This window comes from Sturnira hondurensis, unplaced genomic scaffold, assembly GCF_014824575.4.
Source record: "Sturnira hondurensis isolate 20B ecotype Veracruz unplaced genomic scaffold, ASM1482457v3 Scaffold0014384, whole genome shotgun sequence".
In the NCBI taxonomy this organism is placed as follows: Eukaryota; Metazoa; Chordata; class Mammalia; order Chiroptera; family Phyllostomidae; genus Sturnira; species Sturnira hondurensis.
The window spans coordinates 8391418-8411968 of record NW_028087015.1 but is presented as its reverse complement, the minus strand read 5'-3'; the positions used below and the strand labels follow the sequence as shown (position 1 = coordinate 8411968).

The 20551-nt window shown below is 56.9% G+C and overlaps 2 protein-coding genes across 5 annotated transcripts in view; one reads left to right on the top strand and one right to left on the bottom strand.

Moving 5' to 3' along the window:
• Positions 1-14324, top strand: part of SLC9A3 (solute carrier family 9 member A3) — a 49692-nt gene extending 35368 nt beyond the window's left edge. Inside the window, exons 5-17 of one of the 2 annotated variants that reach the window (XM_037062925.1) lie at positions 472-649; positions 1388-1608; positions 2668-2870; positions 3417-3506; positions 3635-3705; positions 4580-4709; positions 7099-7214; positions 7919-8048; positions 8386-8562; positions 8839-8911; positions 9160-9273; positions 9577-9820; positions 11201-14324. In XM_037062925.1, the coding sequence (XP_036918820.1) occupies positions 472-649; positions 1388-1608; positions 2668-2870; positions 3417-3506; positions 3635-3705; positions 4580-4709; positions 7099-7214; positions 7919-8048; positions 8386-8562; positions 8839-8911; positions 9160-9273; positions 9577-9820; positions 11201-11204 (1751 nt within the window). In that variant the 3' untranslated portion in view covers positions 11205-14324. Of the gene's footprint in view, positions 1-471; positions 650-1387; positions 1609-2667; positions 2871-3416; positions 3507-3634; positions 3706-4579; positions 4710-7098; positions 7215-7918; positions 8049-8385; positions 8563-8838; positions 8912-9159; positions 9274-9576; positions 9825-11200 lie in introns of those variants that run through there. The other variant, XM_037062927.1, reaches the window with a different exon arrangement.
• Positions 7788-20551, bottom strand: part of EXOC3 (exocyst complex component 3) — a 31934-nt gene continuing 19170 nt past the window's right edge. For 2 of the 3 annotated variants that reach the window (XM_037062929.1, XM_037062928.1), the window contains exons 11-13: positions 19025-19186; positions 18382-18509; positions 17127-17563 (exon numbers count right to left, since the gene is read on the bottom strand). In XM_037062929.1, the coding sequence (XP_036918824.1) occupies positions 17392-17563; positions 18382-18509; positions 19025-19186 (462 nt within the window). In that variant the 3' untranslated portion in view covers positions 17127-17391. Of the gene's footprint in view, positions 7817-17126; positions 17564-18381; positions 18510-19024; positions 19187-20551 lie in introns of those variants that run through there. The other variant, XM_037062930.1, reaches the window with a different exon arrangement.

Genomic DNA, 20551 nt, shown 5'->3' with positions numbered 1-20551 from the left:
AGCCCAAGGGTCATTGCCCCCTTAGACCCACAGGGATATCAGGTTGGGGGATGTGGGTCCTGCTGCCCTGGGAGTCCTAGATGTTTCTCTGGGCAGGGGTAATGGCAGCCTGGCTGTGCCTGTGGGCGTGGGGCTGGGTCCTTGGTGTGAACCCACGCTGGAGGGCCACTTGTCACAATGCTCTCTCTGATGTGGACAGGGAGCTGGGCCTCCTATGGGCCATAGGTCTGCCCCCTCCCCAGCTTCCCACAGTGAGGCCGGAGGAGTCCAGGCCTCCCTTCCAGAGAATAGGCCTCTTATTTGCTGAGCTGTTGGCGCCTCTGTTGGGGGGGTTACCAGGCAACTGCCATGAGGAATGGCCTGGAAGGAAGGCCAGCCTGACAGGCCTGGCCCACGCCACATGGGTCAGGCCACGCCGAGGCCACAAAGGGCCATTCAGGAAGCCCAGCGTTGTGTCCTCGCCCTTTGCAGTGTCCTTCTTCGTGGTGAGCCTGGGGGGCACGCTGGTGGGGGTCCTGTTCGCCTTCCTGCTCTCGCTCGTGACCCGCTTCACCAAACACGTGCGCATCATCGAGCCTGGCTTTGTGTTCGTCATCTCCTACCTGTCTTACCTCACCTCCGAGATGCTGTCCCTGTCGGCCATCCTGGCGTAAGTACCCCCTTGCTCATGCAGGCGTCAGAGCCTGGAGCACACCCTGGCGGCCATGCTGAGTGGGGTAGGCTGTGGAGCATGAGGGGTGTTTAAACAGGGAGCGAGACCCACCTAGATGAGGGGGAGGCAGGGGTGGCGCCTTTGCTCCCCCAGCCCTGGAGATGGCACAGCCTGTCACAATCCCTTCTCCAGCCCACTGTCTGCCTGGCCCACTTCCCAAGCTGGGTGGAACGTCACTGTGGGGGCGAAGAATTTGATCTGTTTCATTTTTTAGACAGGGAGTTGGTGTTCTGCTGCCGCTGTCTGCGCTGCAGGCCCACTCTGGGCTGGAGGGGAGGGGCTTTGTGTCCCTGGCCCACACCCTGCCTCCCTCCCAGGCCTGCGCCTAACCTCCTCGCTTCCAGCCAGCCCGCCTGGCTTGGACAGAAACAGGCAGCCTGCTCTGTGGCTCAGGATCCAGGTCCCAGAGGCTCATAATCAGATAGCGGTGATACTGGCCTGGTCCCATCTCAGGTTGCTGAACGCCCAGTAGGAACCCTGAGCTCAGGGAGAGAAGGGCTGTCCAGTGAGTGGACATTTGTCCAGAACATAGAGGCCCTGAAGTGCCACCAGGGAACAGGAGGTGCTGGGCCTTGGGAATGGCCCCACAGCACCCAGTGGGGGCCCTACAGTGTCCAGGGGGTGGCCCACAGCATCCAGTGGGAGCCCCACAGCACACTGTAACCTCCCACTCAGCATCACCTTCTGCGGCATCTGCTGTCAGAAGTATGTGAAGGCCAACATCTCGGAGCAGTCCTCCACCACCGTGCGCTACACCATGAAGATGCTGGCAAGTGGGGCCGAGACCATCATCTTCATGTTTCTGGGCATCTCGGCGGTGGACCCCCAGATCTGGAGGTGGAACACAGCCTTCGTGCTGCTGACACTGGTCTTCATCTCTGTGTACCGAGCCATTGGTGAGGGCATGGGGGATGGGCAGTGGGGGATGACAGGGGCCATGTGGGGATGGGGGAACCATGGGTGATGAGGGGAAATGGGGAAGCATGGGAGATGGTGGGGGGTAATGGGGATAGAGCACAACAGGGGATAATGGGGCTGGGGTGATGGGGGATGGGAGGCTATGGAGGATGATGGGGAAATGGCAGGAGGACAGTGGGGGAACAATGGCAGGTTGACATAGGGACTGGCTGTGGGGAGTCTGTGGGAACCGGGAGCTGACATTTACCCCCAGCTCAGTGAAGGGGAGGTTCAGGCCCCCGGGGGGCCCCAGGCGGATGGTCAGTAGTCCTCAGTGGAGACCCAGACCTTCTCGTGGCCTCACCACAGTGATTCTGAGGCAGGACAGCTTCGGGTCAGCGTGGCAGGTTCCCGAATGCAGGGGAGCCCGTCTGGTTCCCCACGGACTAATTTGGGACACGACAGAATGACTCAGGGACAATGTAGTCACTGAGAAAATGGACCATGGCATGTGTGAAGCCAGAGCCCCCATTGCCGCCCTTCAGAACCTGTCACCATCCCTGGCACGTGCTGCCTTGGGGACCTTGATGGGGGCCCAAGGGGAAGAAAGGCTTCCAGTGATCACACCCACACCTCCCCGGGTCCCTGGAGGCTGAGGGCTCCAGGGAGCAGATGCCGTGGTGGGGTGGGTCACGCACTGGCCTTTGGTCCTGGAGCTGCCTGCGGCAACAGGAGGCAAGGCCGTGGCCAGCACAGCCGTAGCCCCACAGAGACCTGAGACCGGCAGAGCTGCCCAGCAGCGACCCTGAAGACTTGGAGTGTTCAGAGTGTTGCAGAGAGAGGCACGGTTCCAAAGTGGAACAAGGGACGGGGGTGAGCAGGGCCATCACGGGGAGTTGTCACCATCCCCTATGCTAGAGGCTGCTGTCACTTGTCACTGCCGTCCATCCTGAGAGGGAATTCCTAAGTGCCACCTTTCAAGGGCAGCGGCTGCCAGGAGGGTCGACAGCGGGCGCAGGGCCCTCTGTGGCAGCTGAGCACAGGCCTGGCCCCCACAGGTGTTGTCCTGCAGACCTGGATCCTGAACCGGTACCGCATGGTGCACCTGGAGATCATAGACCAGGTGGTCATGTGCTATGGTGGCCTGCGTGGGGCTGTGGCTTTTGCCCTAGTGGTCCTTCTGGATGAGAACAAGGTTAAGGAGAAGAAACTGTTTGTCAGCACCACCATCATTGTCATCTACTTCACTGTCATCTTCCAGGTAGCCTCTCCGCACCGGAGCAGCCAGGCCTCGCTGTCCTCCTGACAGCCCTCCGTGCCCCGAGTCCGCCGGCCACAGTGGGCGGGCCACACCGTCGCCGTGCTCTCCAGAGAGCCTTCCTGAGCTCCAGGCCCTAATTAGATTTTATAATTTTAGTAACTAGGAGCCGTTTTGTAGGTTTTCATGTGGCCCCACAGGGGACGCAGCACAATTTGGCTTAAAAATACCCTTCTGAGCTGTCACTGGTTGAGAGAGCCCCAGTTTGTATTTTATCGCCCCACTTGGCCTTGCTCTAGGCGCATCGAGGAGCTGATTTCGGGCCCTCAAGAGGTGCCAGGGGACCTGCGGGGCTGTTGTGGGGGGGTCCTCTCCGCAGGGAAGCTCACATACCTGCCGGGACCCTGGATAAGTGTGGCCCGCTCGACCCCCGTGGGTGTGGGTGGGTCGGGTCTGGAATTGCACACCCGGGCCCAGTGGGCTGGACTGAGGTGCCGTGGGGCCTGTCCTGGCTGTCAGGGTCAGCGTGCCCCCGCCTCCATCCCCCAGGGCCTGACCATCAAGCCCCTGGTGCAGTGGCTGAAGGTGAAGAGGAGTGAACACCATGAGCCCAAACTCAATGAGAAGCTGCATGGCCGGGTATGGGGGTGGGGGAAGGGAGGGAGAGGACTAGGGGAGGGGAGAGGGCTGGGGGGAAGGGGGTATGTAGGGAAGGGCATAGGGAGGACCTGTCAAGTGACATTGACCCTTCTGTCTGTTCTGGAAAGGCTTTCGACCACATCCTCTCGGCCATCGAGGACATATCAGGGCAAATCGGACACAATTATCTCAGAGACAAGTAAGTGGCTGGTGTGGCCCCTGAACTGGATGAGAAGGGAACCTTGGGAGGTACTTTGCCTCGGTTGTTCGTTTCCCCGCCGCCTCCTCTATCCAATGACTGACTATGGATCTTCCAGGGAAAGAGAATGCCGACACTTTGACCCCACAAAACCCTAATTACAAAAGACACTGCACTGAAAGGAGCCAAAATGTCCAGGTCCCCCTCCTCCCCCTGAAGCCCCTCCTCCCTGGTGTTTGGAGGCCCTCCTGCCCGGTGTTTCCCCTCCCCCAGTGCACTGGGCCTCTTCTGGAAGTTCCCCTTCGGGTCTGGTCCAGCCACTTCCTCTTCTGACCCAAACAACTGGTCACTGTTCTAATTGTGCTGGGTTTAAAAAACTATTTCTGGGCAGCATGATTCTCTGATTGTGAGAGCTGAGGGGGTGGGGCTGGTCTCCTCCCCTGACCTGTGCCTCCTGCAGGTGTGCCGTGCCCCACATTGTCCTCAGCCCACCCTGTCCTCAGCCGCCTTTCTGGAGGGTTATGTAGTCACTTGGAAAACTGTCTGCAATATCAAATTAAATGAGAAAACAGAACCCACAATTTTATGCATATTCTTATAACAATTGTCATCAGATAGGAAGGTAGGAACAAAGTACAGGGTTGTGAAATAGGCATGATTGTAGTTTATTGCTTTTCTTTTTAAATTTGCCTTTGTGGTTGTTATAAATAGTACATAAAAATCAGTGAGAGGAAAGGGGGCCTTCTGTGTCCACCCAGCTCTGGGAGACCATGTTTGGCAAGTCTGGGTGGTGGGTAGGGGTACCCTGCCCTGTTGTTCCAGGGCCTCACCCACAGCCCTCCAGGTGCTGACCTTGTCTGGTTCCGTCCCCCAGGTGGTCCAATTTTGATAGGAAATTCCTCAGCAAAATCCTTATGAGGAGGTCGGCCCAAAAGTCGCGAGATCGAATTCTTAATGTTTTCCATGAGCTCAACTTGAAGGATGCCATCAGCTACGTGGCTGAGGTACGAGACACTGCTCGAGTTCTGTCGGAGGTGGGGCCTGACTCAGGACGCAGACATGGGGTGTGGGCAGCCCCTGGGCTCCTCCTTACCTAAGGCCATGGGGTGGGTGGGGAGGCAGTCGCAGGCAGCACCATGCTGTTCTTTTTTTTTCTTTTCTTTATTTTTAGAGAGAGGAAGGGAGGGAGAAAGAGAGGGAGAGAAACATCAATGTGTGGTTGCCTCTTACACTCCCCACTGGGAACCTGGCCTGAAACCCAGGGATGTGCCCTAGACTGGGAATGGAACCAGCGACCCTTTGGTTTGCAGCCTGCACTCAGTCTACTGAACTATGATATTCTTGATGGTCCCCCTGCTAGTGTACGTGAAGCTCCTAAGTCCTCCAATACCCCAGGAAAGGGTCACGTCACAACTCCCTGTCACCGGAGGCTGAGGCATAGAACCCTCCCCATGACTCTGTAGGACACTATGGTGCTGGTGGATTTGACCTCTGGGGCCAGGTAGGGGGTTATGGGGCCTTCATGGCTCTCAACACACATGCATACATGCTCATACATGCACATGTGCACATGTGCACACATGCACACAGGGGAGACAGCAAGGATGTCTACTCAAGTCTCACGGGGGGAGCATAGAACACACCTGTGGGTGGACTGTGGTTCCGAAGTGGCCTCCTCAGCATTCCCTCATCCCTCCTGGGGAGCAGGACTCACTTGCACTCAGAGTCCCCGGCCTTCTTCGAGCAAATGCATCCTACCCCGGGCCTCTGGGAGAGCTCTCCACCCCCATGCATCCAGGGTGCGGCATCCATGAGCAGGGCTCGGGGAGCACGTGGGTGGATAAGGGACAGGCCTGCTGTGTGGGCTGTATGGTGACACCCAGGATCTCTCTGTTTCTGGCACGACCTCCCATGTGGCAGCTTCCAGCTAGTTACAGTCAGGACACAAGCCACGGCGGGTCTCAGGTCTAACTCCACTCCTCATGGGATATGCAGCCTGGCTTGCCTCTTCCCCAGTGGCCACACACCTCCTGCCAGTGCTTTCTAGCTGTTGCACACATGTGATCACCACATGGCCGTCACATTGATCACCAGGCCACCCCATCTGTATGTCTCCACGCATGCCTCAAGTCCCAAGGTCACCTGGTACCTTGCACAGGCCTGGGTCTAGGCAGGTCCTGAGCTTGCTTCTTTCCTGTCCCCAGTGTATGACCTATATCAGTGACTTCCAGGCCATCCCACATGGCGCTGCTGGGCACTGCTGCCCCCCAGTGACACTCATTACTCACAGCAGCAGGCTCACTTTCAACCCCTGACCAGGCCTCCTCTGAGGAGCTCTGACTAGGCAATCCCGGCCTACCCTCTGATACCCCGGAGCCTGCAGATGTTATGCCTTCCCTCTGTCCTTTCTCGTGCCAGCTGAGGTCTGCATAGGGCCCAATGAGCTGGGAGTCTCAGCAAACCCTGTGGCCTCAACACAGAGGTGCAGTGAGGGGGGAAAATGACTGCTGCCTCCACAGGGCCTCTCGACCCCACATACACCAGACACATCGATGCCCAGGTTGCTCAGAGGGACCCAGTGCTCCTGGCAGAGGAGCTGGGGGCCATGGGGAGATGAGGAGTGGGCCCCTCAACCATCCACTGAGCCACAGCCAAGCCAGCCCTGTTCCACGGAAACCCCAAACCACGGGCTCCAGACTCCCAGCTGCCATGTGGATGCCACAGGCTCCTGGCAAGGTCCCCAGCCTCACCTCTACCTGCGCTCCCCACATCTAGTGTCCCAACCCTTGACTGTGCCCATGGGCTCCTCCCCTGGTCAGGCCTGTTCAGACAGTACCAGGGTGTGGCCCGTGCACCTCGTTGTCTGCTCCCAGCAGGTCAGTCCCACTCAGGCACCCTCCCCAGCTCCAAGCCCCTCCCCTCAGGGGTACCCCCAGCTCATGGCCCAGCCCCCGCCAATAGGAACCAGGCTGTGACTTTTGTTCCTGTCAGGCTCTGCTCTGTGAGGTCTCAATCTGAAGGTACGATTCCCGAGGGCTCCCTCCATGGACAAATGAGGACAGCTAGTGCGGACCCCCAGTAAAGGCAGGGGTCACCTTCCTAACCCCATCATGCTTTACCAACACCTCCCCCCACACAGCGCCCAGTGAGGTGCTGTGTCCTTCACACGTAGTTGCATCTTCACTTTCTTTTTCCATCGCAACTCACCGTTTCTCAGCCCAATTAAGGCCTTGGCTGTGGCCTCTGAAATCTTGGCTGTCCAGGCAGAGAGGTGTCCTGGATCCAGGAACTGTGTGACGTGGCCCCAGCGCTCCAGGCTTCTCTGGGCTCTGTCCGAGTGCCTGGCCGGGCAGGTGCTCCCTGTCCTCGCTTATGCAGGCTGCCCCCTCACAGGGAGAGCGCCGCGGGTCCCTGGCCTTCATCCGCTCCCCCAGCACTGACAACGTGGTCAACGTCAACTTCAGCACACCACGCCCGTCCACTGTGGAGGCCTCCGTCTCCTACCTGCTGTACGTGCCCGAGTTCACCCAGGCTTCTCCCTGGGAGAGGCCACCCCTCACCAAGGCACCTCTCACATGCCCTGGGGGCTGCTGTTGGGGGGACGGTATTCCCTGCCCAGCACTTCCCAGGCCCTCCTGATCACAGCCACACCAGGGACAGACACCAGCCAATGGGCATCTTGGGGCAACTGAGAGGTGTAAAAGAGGCAAGTGGAGGCCCCCAGCTTGAACATCATGGGGGGTGGCCCAGAGTGTGCGGAAGGGCATGGAAACAGGTAGGTGCCAGGTATTCCCCTGCACAAATTCACCGCTATTGTCCGGTCAGCAGGGTTGGGCAGGGGGTGGTCAGGAAAGCCAGGCAGCAGATTTGGGGCCAGAGCCTCCTGCCTTGTCTGGGCCAGCTGCTTGGCAGGGGCTTGCAGGTAGCAGAGGGCTGTTCCTGGCCTTATGGGCCAGTGATGCTGGGGAGAGGCAGTGGGCTTGCAGGCCCACAGCTGGGGCTTTAGCGTGGCCGTGGGAAATGCACACAGGTAAGGTCAGCCTTCGATGGGCAGCTTTGAGGACATTGGTCAGACCAAAACCCCCATCCAGGGAGAGGACTCCGGGACCAGCCTTCTGAGCAGTGGCTGGTGCCCAGGCCAGAGGGCACACGGGGCAGGGGGGCAGGCGGGAGAGCGACAGAGCTCTCGGACACTCCACGTGGTCCCCCGTAGGAGGGAAAACGTTAGTGCCGTGTGCTTGGACATGCAGTCCCTGGAGCAGAGGAGGAAGAGCATCCGTGACACGGAGGACACGGTCACTCACCACACGCTGCAGCAGTACCTGTACAAGCCCCGGCAGGAGGTGAGCTCGCCAGGCAGTGGGGGCGCCTCCCCAGAGCCCCTGGGGATCCTGACCAGAGAGAGAGCCTTGGATGGGGGCACAGGCCCCCCTTTCCTCTCCGTGGAATGAAGAGGGGAATCCTTGCCTTAGGGAAGACACCCCTCAGGCTGGAGGGGCAAGGCTCAGCCTACCGGCTGGTGGTCCCAGAGCTCTGGAGTCCTGTGCGTCTGCCTGGCCATCTTCGCAGGGAGCCTGCCCTGGGGCTGCACGGGGCGGGGGGGGGGTGATGTTGGGGGGCCTCCAGCTCTGCAGGCCACTGTCAGCAGTGACTGTCCTTGTCACCTCTCCCCTTCCACAGTACAAACATCTCTACAGTCGACATGAGCTAACTCCAGAGGAAGATGAGAAGCAGGACAAGGAGATCTTCCACAGGACCATGAGGAAGCGCCTGGAGTCCTTCAAGTCAGCCAAGCTGGGCATCAACCAGAACAAGAAGGCGGCCAAACTGTATAAGCGAGAGCGTGCCCAGAAGCGGGTGAGGGTGCTGAGTGAGGGACCACAGGGCAAGGGGGACCTCGGGTTGGGGGTGGGAGGTTGGGGGAACAGTGCGATGGCAGGTGTGGGGAGTTAAGGTCACTGTGGAAGCATGTTGGTCAATGATGGAACCACCAAGGCACCCCCTTCAGGGACAGGCCTGCACAGGGAGGGGGTCTGGGCTGCAGACCAGTGGGGTCTCCCAAGGACCATCTGCCGTCAGGGACCCTATGGCTGCCTTATTTTTACCTGTAAGTGGTTTTTCCCCATTTTTCAGAGAAACAGCAGCATTCCCAATGGCAAACTGCCAATGGAGAGCTCCATACACAATCTCACCATTAAGGAAAAAGGTACCAACCAGGGCCACAGCAGAAATGCTTGTCAGCAGGAAGTCGGGGACCCGGGCAAAGGGCGAGGCGGAGTGCAGGGGCCGTCCTTGGAGGGAGAGCCTTCGCCCAACAGCCAGGCCCCTGCGCGGCAGGCTGCTGCCTGTCAGAGTGGCAGTGAGGGCAGCCCTCGGGGCATGCTGGGAGCGCTGGGCCAGGGCCTTCCGTGTGCCCAGCCCATTTCCCTTGTGCCGCCCTTCCTCTGCCATCAGATTTGGACCTTTCAGACCCGGAGGAGACCCCCAACGACGATGCTGAAGACATGAGTGGAGGGATTGAGTTCCTGGCGAATGTCACAAGGGATACAGCCACAGACTCCCCCTCAGGTGAGGGGAGAGGGGTGGCCTTCTGCCACTTTAGAAGTGAATGCAGTCATTGGACAGGGCCAGTGGGACCGGGGAGGTCTCTACTCTGAGAGAAGGGAGCTGTCACCTGTCCTGCTCATGGTGTGGGGAAGGAGAGCATGGGGTGGAGGGCCTCAAGCCCCAAAGGCACATGACCCTGACCTTCTAGGTGACCTCCAGGTGATGGCCACAGAACGCACTGGTATCTGACCCCTGGGTACCACCCTCCATCTTGCCATTCTGGGTATACTTGGGAAGCTGATCAGGCACTGCCCTTTCTCCTAGGAATTGACAACCCTGTGTTCTCCCCGGATGAGGACCCAAACATCCTGTCCAGGGTGCCACCCTGGCAGTCTCCCGGGGAGACAGTGGTGCCCTCCCAGAGGGCCCGTGTGCAGATTCCCCAATCTCCGGGCAACTTCCACCGCCTGGCTCCCTTCCGCCTCAGCAGCAAGTCTGTGGACTCCTTCCTGATGGCCGAAGGCCCCAAGGAGCAGCCCCACACCACTCTGCCTGATTCCACGCACATGTAACTGGCTCCTCGCCCCTCCCGAGTCCCTAACACCTGCTCTCTCCTCAGCTCCTCTCCCCAGACATCTGCCTCTCTCTTGGCCCTGGACCTTAACCTCTGCAGACTTTCTCCAGCAGCTGCTCTTCCTCTTGCTGAGCCTGTTCCCACAACCCTCTTGTTCTGGTTGAACCTTTCAGAGGAGACTATCGGAGTCTCTGCTTCTTCAGCCGGGATGTCAGGATCCAGAGCTGTTTGGGGATTTGACTGTTTTAGCTTACTGGTTAGAATTTACTCTTAGACTGTCAGTTTGATCACTAACTACTCTAAGTTTTTAACCCATGCAGTGAGCCCATGAATCTCAGTTATGAGCTCAGAGATGACGGGGCATGGATTGGGGTGGGGTGCTATGTGCATAGGGAACATGTATTTGTCTCCCTCGAGGCCCTGGGTCCCCAGGGAAAGACTACATGACAAAAGTGAGTCCAGGAGAGAAGCAGCTGTTTCCTTTCACCCTCATCCAGAGAGGAGCGCCTACTGAAAGGTGGCCTAGTCCTTTACCCTCCACCCTCACCCACCGCCCTCTCCTTGCCTTCTCCCTTCCTGCCCTGGTGGGCATGCCCTCCTCGTTCAGGACAGGAAGGGAGAAGGCAAGGAGAGGGCGGTGGGCGAGGGTGGAGGGTAAAGGACTAGGCCACCTTTCAGTAGGTGCTGCAGTGGTGATATTGCTGGGTCCCAGAAGGCGCTATCCTCACTTAGCCTTCTGCAAGGAAGGGATTCAGCCCCCTTGGGCAGGGTTTTGGGCTTAGCACGTTTACCTTGAGTGTTTGTGGGAACATGAGAAGAAATGTAAAACAAGACTTCCCCCAGCACAGTTGGGGCAGACTCGCTCATGGAGTTTCACCTGTTTTTCCCTCCTGTGGACACTTGGAGAGGGGCGGTTATCAGTCCACATGGGAGGACTTGGTCGAGGGTGATGAAGTGGTTTCTTGGTACACAAGCTGGCCTTTCTCTGGACGTTTCTGGGACTAGAAGTGGCGGTGCACAGTGAAGCGTCTTGCACAATTCCACTTGATGCCCTTCCTGGCTTGTGTGGGCAGGACCCCGCGGTGCTTCTTTGCCTCTGTCTCCTCCCGGCTTCCTCCCTCCTATGGTCTTCTCCTTGAACATCCTAGATCTCAGTGCTGGGCTCTGTACGGTGGGAGACAGAAGGGGGCACGTGTGGAAGGTCTTCAGAGTCAGGGTCTTACCTGACTCTGTCACCGGGGACCCTGGACACAGCCAGGGTGTGGCCTGCAAGTGTCCCAAAACATGGCAGGTGGTGGGGGCGGGCCCTAGGCTAGGTCTTTGGGGGTTCTCCTTGCCCGCAGGAGCCTGTGATCACTCTGGTTTCTCCTGCAGGTGACACGGGTTCTGACGTGCCGCTGACGGGACGCACGTCCCCGCGAGAGGTAGTGCCCGCCGCTGAGAAGCCTCCACGCCTGCTCGCCCCACCCCTGCCCAACCCGGCCCCGGCAATTGCGCCCCCGGCCCAGCCCACCGCTCAGAACCCGGCTTCCGCGGCACTGCAGGACCTGGAACTGGGGGCGGGCCCTTTGTCGGAGGTGGGGTCTGCATCGGAGGCAGGGCCTACGCAGGGGGCGGGACTGGAGCGCCGGGGGCTGCCGGCCGCGCACGCGCGGTCGGCAGCGGCGCGCCGGGTGCACAGCCGCCGCTCGTTCCAGCGGCCTCGCGCTCGCCGCCGCCCGGCGCTGCTGAAGCTGGCGTCCCTGCAACCGTCGTTCCATGCGCCGCCGCATGCACTGGAGCAAGAGGAGACGCCCCTGTGATGGACGCGACCTCCCAGGTGTCCCCTCCATGGCCTTGACTCCGGGGTCTACCCGCCGAGGCCTGGAGCAGCCTTGGGCCCCACTCCCCACCTCATCTAGAGCCTGGGTGTGGGATCAATAGCAGGAGGACCAAATGTCTGCAAGGCCTGAACCTCGAAATTCCGTGGCGCCACCTGCAGAGCGCAGGGGAGCCCCTGTGGAACAAGAAGTGGACAGTGGCCAAGCCTCCAGCTTCTGGGAGATCTGGACAGGTGCCCTTGTAAAGAGACTGCCTCGTGGGTCCTTCTGTACCCCTGTCCTGGTTTTGAACTGAGTTGGCACTTAGTACTCTTCTCACTGTCACTCCTGACTCAGGGACTGGAAGGGCCCTGGGACTCCAGAGGCCAGGCTCTCTGAGTTCTTGTCACTTTTAATGTCCCTTCTCGCTCTCATCAGCACTGTCAGGGAAACAGACCCAAGAAAAATATTTTCCCACATGGTACCAACCTGACTTCAGGCCCAGGCTGGCCTCTCTCAGGGCCCCAGGAGGTCAGAAGCCTTGGCTCCAGGAGCAATTCACAGGCCAAAGGGTTGGGGTGTGGTCATCCAAGACCTGGGTGATACCATTACCACAAATCAGTTCTGTGAACCACCTGCCACCTCATGGACTCACTACAATTGCAGAAACATCTCTGTTCGTTCATCCTTTTTGTGTTGAGATTTCTAAAGCCCAGCACCTGTCTGGTCTGAGCGCAGCATCCTCTACCAGGTGCTGCCCTGTACTCAAAACACCTGCTCTCTGGCCTGAGCTGCCCCACCTGGCACTGGCAGATAGCCCAGGCTGGGTCAGAGTTTGTACTGGCTGCATGGGTGTCTCCCATAGCTTTAGCTAAGCCAAGTGGGGCCTTCATTTATGAACAACTCTTGTTTAGAAATACAGCCAGTCCTTAAGTGCTCCTGGGCCCTCCTGACCATAGCAGAGGAAAGCTGGTGGAAGTTCTGCCCTTGGGAGCTGCTTTTTTATGGAGAACTAAGGGGTCTTGGAGCAGGGCCCAGACCCTGGTAAGACCCCTGGCCCTATATTGAGGACGTAGCACAGATGGCTTGTTACCTCCTCCAGGGTATCAGAGATGAGCCCTCAGACCTCCCCCATCCCCACCAAGACCACTGTCTGGCTATCCTGTGGGGAGCGGTTATCAAGGGACCTGCTAACTTAGCAGTTGCCGAGTTGCCCCTCATCTGCCCTCCCATTCCTCAGAGGTAAGGTTTTGTGTGAAGTCGAGGTAGTGAAGGATTAAAGGGACAGTGGACTTGAGGACACTCCTAGAGACTCTTCTAAAGAAGCCAGGCTCTGCTATGCTCAGGAAAGGAGACTTTATGCTGTGCTCAGGTTGTCACAGCCTCCACGGGTGAGGATCACTAGCAGTTTATAGTGTTTTCATGGTGCACATTGAGTCCCTGATGGAAAAGTCTGCAATTTGCTGTTTGTAGCTTTGCTATTCAGAAAAACAAGTGGACATTCAGTGTGGTGTTTGTTCACCAGCGCACAGGAGGCTCTTCGTCCGGAGGGGAGCAGAGCTACTCACTGTTTGAATAATTCGCTCAGCCATCACAAAGGAGAGTTGGTTTTCGGTAGTTGCTCCCCACACTTTGCAACCATTTTGATCAACTCTGAGAGCACAAGACTCAGCCACAATCCGCACAACAAAACCTGTCTGTTAGTGACCTCAGGCCAGCCGTTGCTGACCCACAGCTGAGCCACAGCCACCAACAGCAACTTTAGGAAGGTGATGTTCTGTCCACTCCCCTGCAGGAGTGGTTCATCCAGAGAAGGCTGGATCCAGGAGCAGGGGGTTGTCTGGGGTCCACAGCCCCGTCAGTCTGGCACCTCCAGCCGCCTTAACAACTAACTCCCGTGGACCACTGGACCCAGATCCAATTTCCGGCTGCAGGGCCAGAGGCTGAGTCTGGTAAAGCAGCTCAGGGGCAATGGCTGGACGCCCTCCTCACCCCACTCACGCTAAACTTCCCCGTGGTGAATCCATTTGGCAAACATCTGGGCAAACCGGCCCTGTTTCTGTGGTGGGTGGGCAGATGTTTGTTGAACTGCACAGTCTAAGCACAGCCATAATGGAACCGAAGTTCCAGACACGAGACCTCACAGAACCCCAAGCCCCACATTTCAGTGACTGAGAGACAACCCCTCCCGTGACACAGTGTTATAGACCCCAGTACCGTGGATATATTTCACAAATGAGAATCCTAGCTGTTCTCGTCACTGTAAAACAGAATGTAAACAATGTCTTATGAATGTATTTCCTTAGGAAAACTGTTGTAAAATTTTTTTATTAGGAAATAATTCCTATTTATTTAATACTAAACTTTGGCCTACTTTGTGGTAGATGATAAAGCACAGATTTAGGAGTCAGTTTCTCACTTCTTCAAAATAAGTTTGTCACTCATGTACCATGTACTGCTGATCTATTGTGAATGGAGATTTTTAAGGCAAGAATTTCACTGGAATTGAAGTGTATTATAATGAGTGGTGAAACTGTGAATTTTGTGCAAATGATCGTAGCCAGACTTTGTGTAACCCTAATCACAATCAACGTGCCTTAAAGGGCCCCCCATGTGCTGTTGGCAGTGTCCAGGCAGGGGGCCCATCGTAGACCCTGCCACAACTGCCTGATCAAATCTATTAAAAACATTTCAAAGCATTTCTGGGTGCAAACTTTATCAGTGAGAAATCACATCAAGGAGAATGTAAGGAGCAGTCTCCTGGAGGCAGACATTGCTCTGGCTCTGGAATTAACATGGATGTGTGTGTGTGCACATAACTGTGTGTGTGTGTGCACATAACTGTGTGTGCGTGTTTGGGGGGGTCCTTCTGGATCGTCTGAGGTCACTGGACACACAGCTGTGGGCACAGGCTGGGTCCTGGAAACTGGTTCCTCCCCAGCAGAGACAGGTGGACACTGCCACTACTTGCTTAGACTTGTCACTGCACACAGGGGCCAGGCCCGAGAAGGATGGGAACAGCACTCATCCAGTCTAAGAGGAGGGCAAAGCAACCAAAACATCAGGGCGTTTTCGGCCTGGGGCCGAAACGAGGGCGGCATGGGGCAACGGGGACAACGGGGCCCCTAGCGTAGTGCACAAAGAGGGCCTCTACAGGGTTAAGACAAGACTAGTTGGGGGGGGGGCACAAATGGGGGTGGGCCCAAGAGATGGAGCCATGTGCCTGCCCTTGAATGTCCCAATGGATCCCACCTCCCAGGTGAGTCCCATCACCGGGGTGGACCAGACCCCCCAGGTGGAGCCACATAGGGAAGCCTAGGCAATCATCTCCAGCAGGTCATCCTTGAGGTCTTGGTGTCACAGAGACACACCTTTAACAGTTAAAATTTTGAATGTCTATTATAAAAAGAAAATAGTACATCAACGTCAAGTCCATAGATGCCATTCATGAGGAGTCTGACCCATTTCGGTTGATAGAAAGGAGCTTCCTGGGGCTGTCATAGGAATCACCGCGAACTGGTGGCTTAAAAACAACACAACTTCACGGCCAGGAGTCAGAAACGGATGTGGACAGGGGCCCACTCCCCCTATAGGGTCCTCCCAGCTCTGCATTCTCTGCATCCCTAGGCTTACAGAGGCATCGCCCCAACCCTGTCTTCACCTAGTGCCACCTCTTAAGGACACTAAGTCAGTTTAGGGACCCCACTGCCCCTCTCCCAGGTTGGTTACCAGAGGGAGCCATTTTCTGGCCTCTCCTTGCTGTCCTATGTCTGTGCCCAAGTGGCACTTGCTGATTGGCACCATCCCGGCTAAGGTGTGCCCTACACAGGAAGGTGAGGCAGATCAGCCCGGTGTTGCCCACCAGGCATGATGGGTTTCCTCTGGGTAGAAACCGCATGCTCTCAGGACCTGTGTCTAGGGGTGACCTCATTACAGCAGCCTGGATGGTGCCTTAGCAGATACAAGGGGACAGCACACCAGGAGAGGCTGACTGGCAAGAGTGACATGCACTCTCGTCAACTTAGTCAGGAGTCCTTCCCCCGTTCCCTGAAAATCCACCGAATGAGTCAAGGAAATTTCTTAGAGATGTTCTTCCTCCTGAATGACAAGTGTTTTTACAGAGAATGACCCCGAGACTCAGTGAGTAGACAGTGGGCCCAATGAGACAGGATGAAGCTGTCCCCTGGTACAGGCTGCCTGTCCTGTTAAAACCAGGGCACTTTACCTGGGTGCTGCTGGCCTCTTGCCAGGTAGCCTGTACATAACCCTGCCCTGGGTGCTGGTGTCATACCCACCCACCAAGACACGACCTCCACTGTGGACCGCCCGTGCCTCCCAGCACATCCCAGCCCACATCCTGTCCCCGTATGTGTGCCACCATCGGACCGTGCTGGTGCTGGCATCCAGCTTGGGCAGCCAGTGCTTAGCTGTGACTGCAGTGTCCCCGAAGTGGACATAGCCAAGTGACCATTGCATAATCAGAGCAGGATGCCGGCCAGGACACGTGCCACCTGCGTCTGTTATTCTTTAAATGGTCACACTGGACATTTAGTCCAGAAGTAACTTGGAGTGAAAATAAATGCATTTTTATCATTATAAGGGGCAATAATTATGAGTATTAACAATTAATTTAAAAATATTTATTGAGCATTGCTAGATGCTATTTAAGGCATCTCATAAGTAGGGAACCAGATTAACATGTATGTCAGGAAACCGCACACCAGCTAGGGGTCTTTAGGAACAGTACATCTCTTCCAAGCCAGTAGTACCCATAAGAACTGAATTTTCAGTTACTTGATTCTTCAGTTTTGACTCCTCCCAGAAAGTCCTATTTGTGAATTTCTCATGAGCGCGCCAGCCAACAGTGCTAACAGGGACAGGCCCGCCCACAAACACCCTGGGAGGTTTAGAGCAGCCCGACCCCACACACACACATGCGCCGTCCTGGGGGAAGTTGCAGCACAGGCGTCTCTTCCGGCGAGGACCCTCCTGCCTGAACTGGCCAGTCTCTGGGACCCTGAATCAAGGGTGGAGGGGTCTTTGACGGGGGAACAAGAGTCAACGCCTCTGCTTCCCATTTTAGTCCGCAGCGAGGCTAGACCAGAGCACTGCCACCTACAAAAGCCCACTCGCCGGGACGGCAGTGTGAGGCTGGGGAGGCACTTGCAGGGGCTCGCTCACCGTTTGTCCCGGGTGGAACTTTCCTGGGCTTGGTGCAAAGCTCAATGTGTAAAATGAAGCTACGGCTGAAGGTAGCCATAGACAGTCAAATGACAGAAAGAGGGTCTCAGGGGCTGTGTGTCAGGAATAAGCAGGGCCCATAAATCAGACACACCTAGGGCTACTGCCTATTCAGGTGAGGAGCAGTGAGCCAAAGGGATGCCAGTGGCCCCTCCCCTCACCCGCCCGACTCAGGTGGGTGAGGGTGGAGGTGGCCTTCAGATGCAGCATCTGGTCCCCGTGCAGCCACCACTAGTAAGAAAACCTCAAAGCCGGGCAACTCTCAGTTCCCCACAGCAGCTTTTATTGAGCGGAGGCATCCAAAGTCCTGACACTGTGGAAGAAAGGGAGGCCGAGGGGCAAACAGGAACAGCCAGCCAGGACCCTACTCACAAAGCCTGTCCATGACGAGAGGGCCAGAACCCGCCACCAGAGCACCTGTCCCTCAGAGAACCTTGTCCTCGGCACCACACGTCCCTGTCACTCCATGTGGTGATGACTGCACAGATTCGGGAATTATACAGATTCGGGCTGGAAACTGAATGGCTACTTGAGGAGCTTGGCCACATTCAGACTGGGAACTATGATTTCCTTGAAGATGGGCACGTAGTTCGGATTCGCCTGTGTGGGGCCCTGCTCCAACGTCTCGATGATGGTCTGCTTCATGTCCCGGCTGGCATCCCCTCGCATGGCCAGCAGAGCACCGATGTGGTCATCTCTGGGAAAGCGGGGGGAATGGCAGGGGTGCATGGGAGGCTGCACTGAACCGCTCACCTTGAGCCTTACTTGGGCTCCCCACACCCCACCACCTGCTGCAGCTCAGCTGATACTGAGGGTTCCCGGAACAGGGTCAACAGCTGCAAGTGAAAGGCATCTCTCCCCTCCTGTCAGAGGGAGTGAAGCCCAAGTTTTTATATCATAACATGGTCTTTTTTTCAGTCTACAACTGCAAAGTGTTTTAAAGGTTGCTTTTCTAAATCTTTGTTTAACGGACTAACTAGAGCAGGAGGACCCTGGAGAGCACAGGACCATCAGTTGTTCCTGCTCAAAGCCAGCCTAGAGCAACTGCAGGAGGAGAAGATGCTGGGAGACAACCTGGGTGGGTTCCCAAAGGCTGCAGGAGCCTGCAGCCAGCCCCACGGGCAGGCCCCTTTCCCGACGAGGGCTGGAAGGTGTCCTGGCCAAGCACAGCACACAGGCTCCCTTTTCTGAGCCCACCACAAGCACAAGTTAAGCTTCCTAAAACCACTCTGCTCAGCCACCTTCCCACCCACATCGAGTCCCAGCCTGGCCCCACCCACTCTGATACTTGGGAGGAACACGAACAGGGCTGGCAGAGGGCACATGAAATGCAGGCATGTCCGCTGTCATTCTCAGAAGCCCACTCTGCCTGCGGCTGTTGTCTGCACAGCTCATCCTTGAGGGAGCCCAGAGCTGCTGCACTGTTACCCTTCAGGGTCTCACCTAAACCCTAGGACCCAGGAATGATCCTGCTGCTCTGCTCCCCGAGTTCCAACTGAGACAGGAGGCTATTACCTGATGTCTGGGTATTTGCTGACCAGAGTCGAAACTTCCAGGTAGAGCAGGGATGGGTCTGTCAGCTTAATCACTTCTGCAATGGCGACAATCGTATCACAGTACCCATCCACTTCTTCACCAAATCCCTAGGAGTGTAGAGGTCATGAGCAGCATGCGGCACCATGACACCTGGAGCAGGACACAGGCTGGAGCCTCTCCAACCCCCTCTCTGGCTGAGGACACCTGGCTGGCCAGCCCATTCCCTCCTCCCACGTAAACGCCAAGCAGGTTCCCACAGGGGCCGTTCCATGGGAGCACTAGGCACAGAGACGGGGCTGGGGGCTGGTGGGTCATGAGGTCAGCTCGGCCCCGCATGAAGGAAGGGACAGATGAGCACTGTGTCTCAGAGCTGAAGTCTGGTTACGTGCTGACACCACAGGTCTAGAAGCTACTGCCCTGAGCACATGTGCCCCAACCACGGGTTAGACAGATCTCCACGCAGATTCTCCTGTTTACACAGGAGACAAGAATCAGTCACTTGGTTCCTGACATGACTAATCCTGATGAACTGAAAGTCCTATGGGTGGAAACTGGAAAAGCAGCCACAGGGCTACTTTTTAGTGGCAGTAATTCTGAAAGGGCATGAGGCAGTGGCACTCACAGACGCCAGCTTGCGGAACAGGAAGCGCAGCTGCTCGGCCTCCCGGACCATCCTTTCAGCCCCCTCCTTGCGCTCCTCTGGGCTGCGGAAGGAGATGCGCTTCTGCATGACAGCCCGCAGATACTCCACCACCACGCGTCGGTGTGCTTCGGCCGTCATCCGCTGAGGAGCAGAGACACGTCAGCTGCGCGGACGCACGGACTTCCATTCACATCTAGGTCGACATGTGAACAGAGCACATTCCTTCCCATTTCCCATCAGTACAAACAGCAGGGCTTCAGGGTAAGTAAACAAGCACATCTGTGACTTTCGATTATACTTTTTACTTTAGAAAATCATACCAACATTCACTCTGTTTCCCTGAAATCCAACGATGAAAAGGAATTACACAGGCAGGGCCTGGCACAAGCAAGCACCGTGCAGATGGGTGCCCACGGAGCTGACCCTGCACCTCAGATGCTGACTGTCCCTCCAGAGGACAGAGAGAATAAAGGTCACCACAAAAGGCCTGCCTGCAGCCTCACACAACATGTCCTTCTAGCACCAGACATCGCTGCTGGACAACTTCCCACCAGGTGCACCAGCATAGCACGTGCTTTTCCCAGACCCCTTCACGGGGCCTCATGCCCACCACTCTGGGCAACTCCAGTCGACTCCTCTAGCTGTCTCATCTCGCTCATGTCTCAGAGCACCTCACCCTCAGGCTGGAGTTTGGGGTCAGCAGGAAAAGTGGGGACCCTGGGCCAGGCCCCAGCTCCAGCCCTCACAAGTGGACAGGCTCTAAAGGACAGATGCACATGAAGCACACACATCGTGCCTCATCCACAGAAGCCTTTTTCACAACTAGGAAAATGGTGACAGAGCTTCAGAGGAAGGAGGAACCCTGAGTCCATCCATTCGAGGACACGTCAGAGAAGGCCATGGTTCTCTCCACAACACAATGCAGACCCCAGCTCCCACTGACACCCACCCTCAGTGGCACTTGGGCACCAGGCAGTCATCCTGCAATCATGCAAATAAAACGGCACTGACGTGATGAGTGGCATCACAGCTCCAGACCAAACAGAGCTGTGCCTACCTGGGAAGGCTGGGTGCTCCGCTCCCCATGCCAAAGGGAGGGAGACCCCAAGGACCCCAACCAAGACAAGTAGGATAGCACCTGCCTGGGGTTGGGGCCAAGAGCAGGGTCAAAGGACTGTGTGCCGGTCCAGCAGCCCAGGCTCTTGGGACAGCAGACACCCTTGTGTGAGGCATGGGCATCATCACACCGGGAGACAAGCTACCAGGACTGGGAGTCCACAGAGACAACAAGCTCCTGGCCCAGGGACTCCACACAGACCCCAGACATTGATGGTTAAATAAACGTACAAAACGTTTAAAGAAATAAACAGTGGAACTAAAACCTGTGCAAGCAACAAGAAATTCAAACATGACCAGAGCTGGCTGATCCCACCAAACCTCTAAGCACCAGAGCCTCCTGGCAGCTGTGAAGGGACCCGTCTGTCAGGTGGATTTACAGCACCTGGG